Source organism: Cajanus cajan, chromosome 3, assembly GCF_000230855.2.
Source record: "Cajanus cajan strain Asha chromosome 3, NIPB_CcT2T_4, whole genome shotgun sequence".
Taxonomy (NCBI): domain Eukaryota; kingdom Viridiplantae; phylum Streptophyta; class Magnoliopsida; order Fabales; family Fabaceae; genus Cajanus; species Cajanus cajan.
Window position 1 is genome coordinate 80,063,397 of NC_138519.1, and position 14,646 is coordinate 80,078,042.

A 14,646-nucleotide genomic window follows, 5' to 3' on the forward strand; every position below is an offset into this window, starting at 1 on the left:
ATAAAATCTTTATTAATAACCTTTAAGCAAAAATATCCCATGTCACTAGACCATGAATTATGCAAAAATCGTAAAGAATTTAGGTTTATCTTTTATAGTATGCTAAAGTAACAATTTTTCTTATTTAGTTTAAGTTTATTGATCATCAACCAAAAAGATAATATCTCTATTCAGTCAAACAAAATCGAAACAAAATCGTTGATGCTAATCAACATTTGATAGGTGTTAAATTTTACACAACACCACAAAATCTAGAACATTTTTGTTAGTTAACATGTTCTTTATCAAACTTATCTTTTATATATATATATATATATATAACATAAATAAATATTTAATAATATGTGTTCAAGATTTTGTTTAAAGAAAATATAAAGGAAAGAACGTTAAAATGTATATATATAATGACATAAATATTTTTTAAGAGATAAAAATATGAAAAAACAAATTTTATTTTAAAAAATAGTCATTTCCCGATGATGGAATCATACTTTGGAATGCAAGAAGTGACACACTCAAAGATCCAAGAGGAGTGGGCTAGACATGGAAGATTGGGCCAGTCAAGGCCTTATGGGCTTGGAAGGCCGGTCTTCCTCCTCTTTGAAGTGAGCTTTCCCTTGAACCTTAAGCTTGGATGCTTCCATCTAAGGCTTAAGCCTTCTTCTATCCGAGAACATCATCCTACAAGTGTTCTTCATCTTCGGTTTCCATTTCCTTGAAGAAGATCCGAGTTAGGAGAAGTTAAGGAGAAGAACTTCAATCTCTCCTCCTTACCTTTTCCATCACCCAATTTTTTTAATACATTTTTTTTTTAGGTTCGTTCCTGGAGTATCCACCGCCGACAGCAGTGACTAATCTCCTCGCTACGTTGGAGGCACCTCAAAGGGTGGGATAGCTGGCCCCAAGATTTAACGCGGCTGCATACACAAGGCAGGATTCGAACTCCTGACCTTGCTTAAGCGTGGATCAACCCCTACCGCTGAACCACACGCTTGGGATTTAATACATTTAAATGATAGTGGGTCTGTTTGATGATTTTTTTAAAAAAATAAATTTTAACTATTAGGATCAATATAATGGCAAAAATAATATGTATAGAATTTTGAGTTTGAATTTGTTTATTTTCATTATAATTTTTATAGATAATTTTTTTATTACTTTATATATATATAATAATAATAATTCCGACAAAAAAGGATAATATTAACCTAATTTGTTTAAAATTGAAAAAGAAAACTATTCTAAAAAAGTGTTAAAAATTAATAATTTAAAAATAGGAATTTAAAACATATTATATATATATATATATATATATATATATATATATATATATATATATATGTATTATGTTATGTTATTTTAAACAAATTAGGTTAATGATTTATGTTAGTGGGAGAATTTGAAGCTAGTCTCTCATTATCATTTTAGTTGTTTACATTTCCGATACAACCTAATAAGACGGAGAAGATTGTTCTTTGATCCATTTCTTCTTCCCTCTTTTTATTTCTTCTCTTATTTGTGGACCTCTAATACATTATACATTTGGGTTCCCTTAGTATGGGATAGAGAAAAGAAGAAATGAACACGAAGCATCACCTCCCAAACTGATGACATTCTACTGAATAAAGTGTATGTAATTCAATTCACATGTGAGTTTCAGAGTTTGCATTACAAGCAAGTCGATGTGCCAAATTTAATTTCACATTTACAATATGTTTTTTTTTAAATATTTATAAAAGAGAAAAATAATTAAAAATATATATTTTTTTCATAAATTAAAACTAGCTGATACAAGAGTTAAAAATAAGATTTTAGAAAAAACTAATAAAAAAATCTACAAATTAAATTTTGAATAAGTTAACTTTAATTTATGAAGAATCTTTATCTCATTTAATTTACCCAAACACATTTTTTAATTCTAGCTATTATGTTAGAACCAAATTTAAAAGCTTACTGAAATGATGATTTGACTGAATCGATGGATACAATAGGATTTTATAACAATGTTTTTGATGATCTATTTTGAGTTTTAATTTATTTTATTGTCCTGTTATACATTTTTAAAATTTTCTTTACTTGGGCAACCAATCAGTCCTAAAAATGAGTTTTGTTAACCTTTCTAATCTTACTTTAAAAAAGGACCATGCCCACTGTGCCAACCTACCAACACCATTTCGTGATTGGCAAAGTAAGTCGTTTATAGCCTAATTATGCTGTTATTTCCCAATTCAATTTTTTTTTACAATTCCAATTCAATTATAAAACAAAATTAACTAATGCTTTAATTAAAAAAAATAGTTAATATCATTTAATTTTATTAATATCAATTAAAGATAATTTTTTATATTACCTTTCGTTGAAACTTGTTATTAAAAATATATAAAAAAAGTAATTGAAAATAAAATTAGAATTAAATAAAGAATAAATTATAATAATATTAAATAGAGTAAAATTAGTTAAAATTTATTTATACTCAAGTTTATTAATCATAATTTTTTTATTTGTATTTGAGTTTGGAGAGAGTATTTATATATATATATATATATATATATATATATATATATATATTATTTATATTTATATTTATTATAACTCCATTAATTTCTATTAATCTATAAAGTATTGTATGGCGTAGATAAGATAGTTTCAAATTTTCAAACGAACTCCACCATACACGATGTTAATTATTTTTTTTTTTAAATTAAAGTTATAATTACATTGTTTGTAAAGATTGACCAAAATTGGGTGAGTCTTGACTTAACCATATAATAATTTTCCCTATTAATCACTATTAAATTTCGATTCAAGTCGTCACTCAAAAACTCAGGAAACAAAACAATTTCAATCATCTTTTTTTAGTGAATTAGAAAGAAATATATATTTAAAAAAGTGTTGGTGTATAAATTGTTTTTATTTGAATAACACGACTCTAATTGTTAATGTGCATAAACATGTTAATGGTATTTTTATGTGTGTATCCGGCAAAAATTGAATGGATGAGATAGAGAGGGTGACATTGATATGTTTGGCATCACATGAGAGAAGGAAAATTAACAGACACTACTGTGATTTTACTCACATACGCATTCCTCCAAAAACAGAAATAATCTATTATTGGATCACTATATATTTTACTGTGTTTAAGGGAATTCACACACATTCCTAGTCCTATTCAGCTCTTCTAAATTTGCACACTTCTTTCAAATCTTTCATTCTTTCAAAATCTATGTATATGTTCCTCTCACTTGCTAACAAACACATAAATCAATCCATATAAAAGTTTTTTCAATTTAAATAGCCGTATCAATTTTGTAATTTAGGTATATATATAACTGTTTTTTTAAAAAATATTTGTTATTTTAATAATTAGGAAATACTTGAGACTTATTTAATACCAACTAATTCTCTTTTTTACTTATCAACTCATTTAGAAGAAAAATGTATCTTTCCACTCTATTGACAAGTCAAAGAGGTTTACCTCCTATTGTGTAATTTTCTCAAATCCCAAAATTATTGCATAATCGAAAGTTCCATTTTCTCATCTTAAAAAAATGTTGGAAATATATATATATATATATATATATATATATATAAAGTAGTCCTTTCATTCTATAATCAGTATTGTTCTAGATTATTTTATAGACAAAAAAACTAATAAATTAATAAAATGAATAATAAAGTTATAAAATTAATTTTATGATTAATTTAAAAAAAATACAATAAAATAATCATTTTTTAAAAAATATTATGAGAAATAATTAAAAATAAATAAAACTAATAATTAATATTATATTAAAAAATAATATAATATTTATTTTAAAACATATTTTATCTTCTAACATAATATGGTAAGACCCACATGTTGAAATTATAGGAGGTAGGGGGTGACTTCCGAACAAAGAAAGTAATCTTTAGCTTTGACCTTATGCATGCCTCATGGTGTGGTGTAATTTGCTGGCAAAAGCGTGACAAACAAATCTTATATACACACATGCACTATATCCCAATCAAACATGTCCATCTAATTTTTCTTCTGCTGCCACTTTCATTCACACCCAAAGGACCACGTAAAAAATAAACATGCACGCATGCATGGTTAAGTTGCTCAATAATCACAACATGTCTATAAGGTATTGTCGGTTGTAGCATGTTTAATTCCAATATTAAATAATTCTATGAATTCTGGAAACCAAGTAGAATAAATTAAGCAATTGATAGTTTGAATAAAACTAGAGTGGATCTTCTTAAGTAAGGTCTTATATTTAGATTTTATAGATAAAAAAATGTAGTTGAAAAGTTAGATTCTACTAATAATAATTAGTCAAATTATAATAAAGTCTGTAAATTTTTTGCAGTAATAACAAAATTAAAAAATATGGTAGAATGGTAAAAACTATTAGGTACACTCAAATCAATTAAGTGGTTTAGTTGGACAAAAACTATATAAAACACAGTTGTTTTTGGCCTAAGTGAAGATTGAGGACTGTAATTTATTTTATTTTACACTATGCACCTAAAAGGCTTGGATATGGTATGATTTGGACCAGTTTCTTGCTTTTGCGAATCTTGGTCTCCAACATCTTCATATAAAAGGACGCTTTAGCATCTTCACCATTCTTATTTCGGTGCTTTAATTTGTAAAAAAGATAAGTGGGTTCAAGTGTGATCAAAGTATACCTTTCTATAACTTGTAATATCTCAGATTTAATGGTGTTGAAAACATTAGTCACAAATTCATTTTGATTGGCAAAAATAAGGAAAGGGATTTTTAAAATCTTAACAATGTAATGAACAAAAAGAAGAAAAGAGAAAAAAATTGTAAATAATAATAAGTTAAGTTTAGATAAATAATAAATTTACTATTGGAGTAAGTAAATCCCTTCTCATATATATTAAATTATTATACATAATTTTTTTAGCCAAATATAAATAAAAAAAATCTCATGAATTATAAATCAAAATATAAATAAACATTAGCTAATTCTATCCTATTTAAAGATATCATATTCAAAATATCTTTCATTTGAGTAAGATTTTATTTTTAATTGCTTCTTGTATTATATTTCAATGAAGAATACTATGGAATTTTTTTAGTGCATAAATTAATTAATTTTGCACTCGAAAAGATTAAATATATCTTTTTACTTATATTTAACACAAAATAAAAAAAATAAAATAAAGTAACATTACTCTGTTTCTTTTTCAATTGAGACGGTGCATATATTCTTGTATCTTTTGTTCCTAAATTAATTCCTTCAAACATGTATTGTTTCATTCAAAATAAATACATTAAATAAGGCTAATGTTGATTATTATACAAGTTATAATTTTAATTTGATAATGTACATATTAAAATACTGCAATATATTTGTTTTTTATTCTTATTATTAACAAAATTAAATATAAAACTTAACATAAGATTTTTCCTGGTCACTATTTTAGCTTTTGAACTCCATTCTATAAAATTATAATGCAACTTATGATACGATTGTAACTTATACGTCTATTTTGACATATCTCAAAATAATATTGAATAATTTTATTAATATAAGATTTTGTAAATATATATCTTATATAATGAAAAAAATCAATCTAATGATAAATTTTAAGATACAATTATCTAATAAAAGTTATTGATAAGCGTGATAATTAAGTCCTTTCCATATCTTATATATAAGTAAAAAAATTATTAATTTCAAACAAATTAAAAAAATAGTTAATTATATTTAATTTTCATGATTTCATATAAAATATATATTATATTTACTAAAATGTTCATAATCATATTTATTGTAAATAATGTTCTCATTTATCATCTCAAAGATATTTTTGGATAAAAAATATTAAATAAATTTGATTTGGTTAAAATTTGTTTATATTTGAGTCTAAAAGATTTATTTATTTATCTTATATATAAAGTAGGCTTAAATATATTTTTAATTCTTTAAATTTAAGATAAATTTATTTTTAATCCCTCAAATTTAAAATTGATCTTTTTAGTTCCTATAATTTTAAAAAAATCTTATTTTGGTTCTTATACTCAAATTTTATTAGAAATTTATCAAGTATTATCACTTAAAATACATTTATTGGTGTTCCTATTAATAAAAAATCACATTAAACTAGTTGATACTGCATAATTCTCTTAATCTGTTATTTTTACATATGTTATTGATAATTTAAGAAATTAAAACAAGATTTTTAAAAATTATAAGATTAAAAATAACAGTTTTAAATTTAAGAAATAAAAATAAAAAATTATTTAAGTTTATAAAATACCACTTAATTGGTATATTTCTCTCTTGTTATATTACTAGTAAATTAAGATATTAAAAAAATAGGAAGACTCTTTCAGGAAAAAGGAAAATGTTGAAGAAGGACAGAGATAAAAATAATTCACTCGAGTGCTCACTCAAGTTGTAATAGTTAGCATGTGCGCCAGCTGTAGAAGAAAGGGTGAAACATCAAAAATATTTGTTATGGTCGAAGAATGCGTGTCGGGTCCTGTCCTACAATCCTGGACATATATGTATTCAGTGTATTGTCACTTGTCACCAACCAATAAACACTACCATCATGCATTAATCAAAATCACGCCATAAATTCATAAAATAACTTGCATTCAGTAAAGCAAACGTTTTTTTTTTTGAGTGAACAAAAGGTTTCATCAACTTGAAAAGTTTGGAAAAATCCTGGGAACCAAATAAAATGCAACGTCGTAGGTAAAAGCATTACGCATTATAACGTGCCAGGCCTGCTAGATCAATCTCAAATCTGTCTCCTCTTTTAACAACCCATCATAGATTCCTATTTACCCATAAGCTGCTTATGCATTACATCAAACCCCTTTCCTGAAATACATGATCTTCTAATTTATACTTTCCACGGCCATGGGTTCAGAACCTTAATACACGTTCTAAGACCATGCTCATGGTCATCATCCGTCGTTATCACATCATGGTTTCCAAACTGTAGCAATTATACAGCAGGATAGGGAAGTTTAAATTTTAATTATACAGGTTAAGGTCAACCCAAACTGTAGTACAATTCAACAAAACTAATGAAAATGTACCGCACACGCAACGTCACCTCAAACGTGCGTGTGCTGAACACACAATGGGCATAATAGCAAGTCAAGTGTTGAACAAAACAATCCGACCAATACGGTGAATTGCGTCAGCAAATGAAACATGCCATTCAAAAGCTTTAGTTTGCCTGGGCCAGATAACTTGGAGAGAAACTACAATATCGTAGAGCAAGCAAGAATTTCAACGAATTAAAACACTAAAATACAATGTCTTTAGTTTACTTTCTAAAATTGGTATCTTACCTTAACTACACGTCAAAGCTATGTCTTGGATAAACAAGCATTAAACGTGATAATTTTAAACCGTCAAAATTAGTACAAGTCAATAGCTAAAAATATCGGGACAAATATAAAGTCCACTATTTAGTACCTGTTACATGCCGATAATGTTGAGGAGAAAATACGCATTATGGATATTCTCCTATCGCAGTATCTCCACAGAAATGACAGTATACAGACCCAGACCAGCATTTATTGAACAAACAATTACAGCGACAAACAAAAATAGTATCAACGTGATATGCTGACTATAAAGGGTGTTGTGAAACATCTGTTCTAATGGGGATTCACCCATCCTTGTCAATGAAAGTTGATGAAAAGAGTATAGTACAAACTAAAACTATTAAGCTGTAAAATCAGCTATCAAATCCAACCATTCCCTCACAACCGATATAGAAACCTTGAATCTCATTCGTTCCACCATTTCTGTGGCAATATACAGTATTAACCAGGAAGACTCCAAATGGTAAGGGAGGTTGCGTTTCCAATATGGCAACGTACACTATTTAGATGGCAACTGGGCCAGTCGATCTCTATTCTCCAAGCAGATGAACCTCTTTTAGTTGATTAATCCTGTGCCATGTGATCTGCATCTTCTGCAGTAGGTTGTTTGTTTGTGGTGGCTGCAGTTGTTAGAACTTCTCTAGGTTCCTGAAAAATAATGGATTAGACAGGGAGAACTGTACAAGGTATGATGTTATTTTTATGTAGTAAAAAAAAGATTCCTCCTAGCACCAGAGGAGTAATATAAAGAAAAAAGAGAGAGGAAAAAAAAAACAACTTATGGAGGACCATTTACCACTCCAGATATAGAAGAAAAAAAGCTGAGATAGTTCTAAATTTTTTTAAATAGAACTGTTCACGGTGGGATACTGAGGAGCTATGAGGAGTAGAAGAAGCGCAAATACTAAGGAAGGAAAGGGAAAATGAAGAGTTTTCATTTTTTTTTAATTTAAAATAATTTACTTAAATATCCCTTAAGTGAGGCTGTTGCATTAAAATGAAATACAGGATTTTAGAGTGTTTGGGGAGGATTATAATCTCTCATTTCAACTCTTTTTTTTTTTAAAAAAAGATTTTTTTGTGTACAATGCTAATATATTCCAACTAAATTTTTGAAATAGAACTGTTCACAGTGGGATACGAGGGGCTATGAGGAAGTAGAAGAGTAAATAAGGAAGGAAAGGGAGAATGAAGAGCTTTCATTTTTTTTTTTTAATTTAAAATAATTTACTTAAATGCCCTTAAGTGCGGTTGTTGCATTAAAATGAAATACAGGGTTTTAGAGTGTTTGGGAAGGATTATAATCTCATTTCATCTTTTTTTATAAAAAAAAAGTTTTTTGGTGTACAATGCTAATATACTCCAACTAAAAGAGGTTGGAGATATTAGCAAACTTCTTTTTAATATATTTTTAATTATCATGTAAATTTTATATAAGAATTATTTTAAAAATGAATTTATTGTTTTTAATAAAATTTACATGAAATCAACTCGATAATTAATTCTTAGCCCTTATATATGCATGTTTGATTCAATTGATTTTGAAGAAATAATCACTTATTCTAGCATATCTATGAATGAAGCAATGTATCTTTAACAAATAAATATTAGGAAAAATGCCCTATATTCACGTGCAATAATACCTTGTCTAAACTTTTCTCGTTTATCTCAACACTGTTGACTTGAGCAGAACCTTCATTATTTTCTGTTTCAGATGTAGATGTAGAATTCTGATTTCCCTCCAAGTCGTTCCTCAACGGATTCCCATTTACTACTCCAGATATGGAGGGATCATTATCTAAATTCACAGACAGAGGTTTTTCATCCAAATCACCTTCGTTTTGATTTCCCTCTTCAACTGTTTTCTCAAGTGTCTCATGTACTTTAGTTTCTCTAGCCGCTGCTTCTGCTGCTTTCCTTTTCTCTTCTTCTCTTTGTTGTTTTCTCCTTGCCTCTTGCTCCTTTATTTGCCTAAATCTGCAAGAGACAGAGTACAATTACAACAGATGAAAAATAAACTAAATAGCATACAAAATGAATGTAGGCTACCTACAATTACTAACCGTTCACCAGGTTGTGGTCCCTCTGACTTTTTCTCACTTTGTTTGGCTTCTTCCACTTGTGTGGAATTTAGTTTAGATATTGACTTCTGAACCTGTGTTAGTTCATCCTTCATGATATCATCTGGGAATATTGACTTCTGAGCCTGTGTTAGTTCATCCTTTATGATATCATCTGGGACTTGCCTCACAGGATTTTTAGCACCTCCTAACTTTTGAAGCCATACTTGTTGTCCGGTGCTCAATATATTATTTGTTAACCTACACAACATAAACATAATACGTAAATAGATATAGATAGGGTTAAATAAACAAGACCCACCGTATGCTTTACCTATGCTTACCAGTAAAGGCTAAGACCAGAAGGAACTGAGAGAGCAAAGTAACCAATCATTAATGGAAGAAACTTGGTCAAGGCTTGAGAACTTTTCATGTTCGGATCATTAGCCTAAAAAATTGACATGGAAAATGACAGAATAACTCAGCTACCAATGTAAATAAACATGCACTTTAATGTGCAGACACATGAAATAAAGTAACACAAAACAGTTTTCTTTAATTTTTGTAGAAGGGGGGAAAGATTGGATTACATGACATATTAGATGAAAAGGTAATCCGGCTAAATAGCCACACTATGGATACAAAAAGGCCAAAAATTAATACAATATACTATATATTGTGCTAATTAGCAAGCAGCTTGAGATGTGTTCTACTTATAGCTATAACAGCCATGGCTAAAATTCTTGGAGAACAAAATAAGGTTCTTGAACAATATTAAGGTTAGAACATACACGCAACTGATTTCATTGTACATGCTACATGACTGACCTGTGATGACTGCATTATTTGGACAGAGATGTACTGAGAGACGACCAGCAACACAGGCAAGACAAGGTAAGCCAATGTATCTGACCATCCAAGGGGAGGGTGACCATCCTAACAACAAATGAGTAAAAAGAAAAAATATTAAAACGCTCACATTAAAATCCACCTAGAATCTGCAATTAATCACCAACAATGTGAACAAAAACCAAAATAATATATGAAATTTTTTTACAATAACTGAAGGTCTGTCCCACTTGACAAAGAAGGTTCAATAACTGAACATTATCATTCATGCAATTGTTGACTTTTAACAAAAGAGAGGAGAGGTGCATCTTGGTTTGTTCCATATAAATATAAGCTTTTTCAAGTGCGTGCTTAATAACAAAACGTGCAATTGTAAATACACGGCTATCCTTCCTTTTCCTATTGTGTAATGGTATAAGTACAACCCACACCCGCATATATTAAAGACATATATCACAGGTTGCTTCCAGAGCATTTTTCCAAAGCAAATATTTTACTTAACATACCCTGTGTAGTCGGCAATGCATTCAACATTGGTACATATATGATTGTGATTTGTGCACCCCCAAATTTGAAGGGTTCCCTATGATCTGGGTAACTTGCGATAGACAACAGAAATTTTCTTGTATAAGAGAGGGCACAAAAATTAGAACAATGGAGAGTATGGCATTTTCCTATTACAAAATTTGAAAATAAGAAAATCAAATAAGTGTTATGATTTTTTTTAAATATCAAGTCACCAACAGGGTAATCTTAAAAAAATGTCGAAGAAGAAAACCACAAAGGATTTAATATGACCATCATTGCTTCAATGAAGTAACTAGAGCTGAAATAAGGACTCTTAAACAGTAACATTTTCCACCAACCAAACACAGATAGTCTCGGTAAATATTACACTACTCCAAACAAAATATTCCCAAATTTACTACTTGCACACTCTCCAAGAAATTTAACAACTTCATTGCAGTTCATAAACAAATTCAACGCTTGCCGAACAGGCAAAAATATCAAAATCAAAAAATTGTTCCTAACAAACCATGCAACAAAACAACTAAAAATATATAAGAAATATGCCACTTATCAATGATGCAAATGATGAGACAGTTCACAATTTGATTTCATAAGATATTAGCATGAAAGTCAATGACCTGAGCTGAAAATGATCCGTACAAGGTTACAAGATTAATGTTAGTAAATCATGAAATTTTACTTTCTAAGTGAGATACTCACCACAAAAGGGAAAAGCCAAGAGATACCACTGCCATTTTGACGAGATGCAATTGTAGTTGGACCAGCAAGAGAAGGTATCCAGAAGAAGCCTTCTGTAAGGAGTCCCTTTGTATATAAGACAAATTACATTAGCCATGGAAGATAAGAGTCACTTACACCCAAAAAAATTGCATAGCTAACTATCGAATAACAAATCAATGTCATAATAAGCATACCTCATCTGCCACATTTGAAAGGGCTCGATATAAGCCAATCCACACTGGAATTGTTGCGAGTGTAGGTAGGCATCCTAGTAAAAAAATCACCAACTTCATGTTTAATAAAACAGATGATGCTTATAATTCCGTATATTAACCAAAGAAATATTAGGAGAAAAATTATAGAAATAACTTAGAAAACAGCAGGACTTGTGAGCTATGGAAACTCCATTCTCAAAGCCAAAAGAAATGTCTATAAACCTTTTGCAATATAGCTAATCATGAAATGAATACCTGCCAGAGGATTAATGTTGGCTAGTTTATACAACCGAGCAGTTTCAAGTTGTATCCTTTCCTGCAAGAAGACAATATATAAATCTTCACATTTGAACTATTATAGCAAATTCAAAATGTTAACATTGTGTTTGGAATCCTCAAAAGTTGCAAATTATTTATTAAGATTTGGAAATAAAAAATTATATGTTAGCACCTTAAAAAATGGGATTTGAATTGATTTAAAATCAAATCCTATGTTTGGAACTCATCAAAAATGAAATCATTTTTTTCTTATTATTAAAAAGGATATTCGGTAGAAGAGTAAGAGTAAAATGATCAATCAATACAACATATATAAACCAATTTCCCAAAATCCTGCTAAATTTGATAGGATTTGTAAAAAATCAATAAGATCCATGGATTTTAAATATAATCAATTTTTTTCTAATCTTTCCAAATACAAATTTTGGTTTAGAAGTCCAATCAAATCCCATCTTTTAACATTCTAAGCACACACTAACAGGAGTGACTGACTTTGGAATTCTATCAAAAATTGTAGGAGCTTATGCAATCTCCCCCTCCTGGCAGAGGGGGGAATTGGAAATCACTTTTATGGTTAAGTTTTCAGGAAATATATAAAAATAGTAATTTCCACAGTAGTTTAATTGTTATAAAAGAGATTTTATTGGTAAAAGTAACACATATAGAGGCTAAGTAATATACCTGATCTCCAGCATATCGCTGCTGGATAGCCTTTACTTGAGGTTGCAAAGTTCGCATAGCCAAGGCAGATTCTACCTGAGAATAATCACTTAAAAGTTTATTTAACTGAATCACAACGAATATAAAATAAGGAAGAATATTATATTTCTATCTGTTACCAAGATTTTTAATGTCAAAAAGCAATAATAGTCAGTTTCCAACCATAGATGTATGAGATTCAAAAGATCATGACTTGTATTGGTCATTTTCAGCACTAACACTAGCGAAGCATATTTCAACAACTGCATACAAACCTGTTTTTTGGTTAATGGAAAAGTAGCAGCTTTTACGAGAACTGTGAGCAGTATAATTGCAAAACCATAGGCATATGGGACATGCAAAGTTGAAAGCCCATCCTTGAGTACCTGAAAAATGTAAATTACTTCCCTCAGAATTACCGACAAAACTGTAAATTAGACTGATGTCGCACTTATACAAGTACGATTTTAAATCAAAATAGTCATCTAATTCACACATAACAATAATTGAAAAACAAAATATATTTAATAAAACGCATTGGATTCTTTTTTCATTTAGCAAGTAGGAGGCCTTGAAGGAAGATGTTGTAAGGGGATTTAGAATTATTCACGTATCACAAATTCACAACTTCCAACAATTTCAAGAGGAGAATTACAAGAAATATCAAATAAGTAGATAAAAACAAAGAAGCACTAGCAAACTACTTCCTTTGATCGTTAATTGCCAACTTGTCTACAGATTCATGATTAAAGTTATCGTGCAGTGCACTATCAACAGAAGAGTTTACCACATTGGTTTAATAATTCTACCATTAAGCGTCAATAAAAAAAATGATTACGTTAGACAAACTCGCAATCTTCAATGCATCAGTTCAGAGGTCAAACACTAGAGGTTTCCACATGAATAAATCATTTCATTACAATGCAAAAATTATCATCATAACTTTTATGTCTAGAGCTAGTACGGGAAATCGCACCTTTACAATCAGAATCGAAACAAAGATATTTCGCATTTGTTAAACAGGGAATCCTAATTTCGCTAGCGATTTTTCTCAACAACAAATACCCCAAACCACCGCAACCGGATCCCTACCCTACCTAACAGCAACAATGAGTGCAAGCAAACTGTAGAGAGCTATAATCTTAGTTACATTCTCACTTCTCCATTCTTATTCCATCCTCTCCAAACACAAGTACCTTCAAGCGCGTTGATAATTTAAGTTGCAGTTTCGATTTCAAATCAAATCGGAAGCGTTCGGAGTTTCAGAGAACAATACCTTGAGAACCGTCTCCATGTAATTCGTAATTCCGGAAAGCCAATCGTTGCTCTGTTTGGCGGCGGCGGCGGTTGGTGCAACCGCGTCGGAGGAAGAAACAGCGGCATCGGCAATCGTGTAGAGAAGTCCCTCCGCTCGGCCAAACAGTTCCCTGAGGAGGCCTTCGGCGTCATCCGGTTCAGGCAAAAACCCGGGTTTGAAGCCGAACCGGACGACGGAAAGCGACCCGCGGAGAAAGTGTCTGGTCGAACCGGAGAAAGAGTGGGAGTGAGGTCGGCGCGGGAAGCGGCTCAAGCCGCTCCGGTTCGCGAACGGAGCAGAGACTATATTCGGCGCGCAAGGTAGCAGAGACGCCATGGTATTCGGTTCACGACGAACCGGGCGGTTCAAAAAGAAAATAGAAGCTACACTTCCCGGTTTGGTTGAAAGTAGAGAGAAAGCGGTTTGTTGAATATACGAGCTCTTGCAGTGGAAATGGAGCAACGCGAAAGGCGAAAATGTGGTGATATTGTTGGGAGCGCAAAGCTTGGGGGTTTCCACTCCTCTTTGGTTGGGTTTTAGAAAAATGAAAGGGGCCCACTTATACGTATTTAAGAAATGTAAAAATAAAATATCAGTAATATTAATACAGAAATTTACATTATTATT

At 30.3% G+C, this 14,646-nt stretch overlaps 1 protein-coding gene across 1 annotated transcript; it reads right to left on the reverse strand.

The window, feature by feature from the left end:
• Nucleotides 1-7,423: 7,423 nt before the first annotated feature.
• Nucleotides 7,424-14,507, reverse strand: ALB4 (OxaA/YidC-like membrane insertion protein). Its single transcript, XM_020358449.3, has 11 exons — nt 13,999-14,507; nt 12,998-13,108; nt 12,705-12,779; nt 12,000-12,060; nt 11,724-11,797; nt 11,509-11,613; nt 10,258-10,365; nt 9,774-9,877; nt 9,433-9,690; nt 9,013-9,346; nt 7,424-8,017 (listed from the first exon to the last, which is right to left on the reverse strand). Exons 1-11 carry the CDS (start codon nt 14,353-14,355, stop codon nt 7,934-7,936), a joined length of 1,671 nt encoding a protein of 556 aa, XP_020214038.1. The 5' UTR covers nt 14,356-14,507; the 3' UTR covers nt 7,424-7,933.
• Between the last annotated feature and the right edge of the window lie 139 nt (nt 14,508-14,646).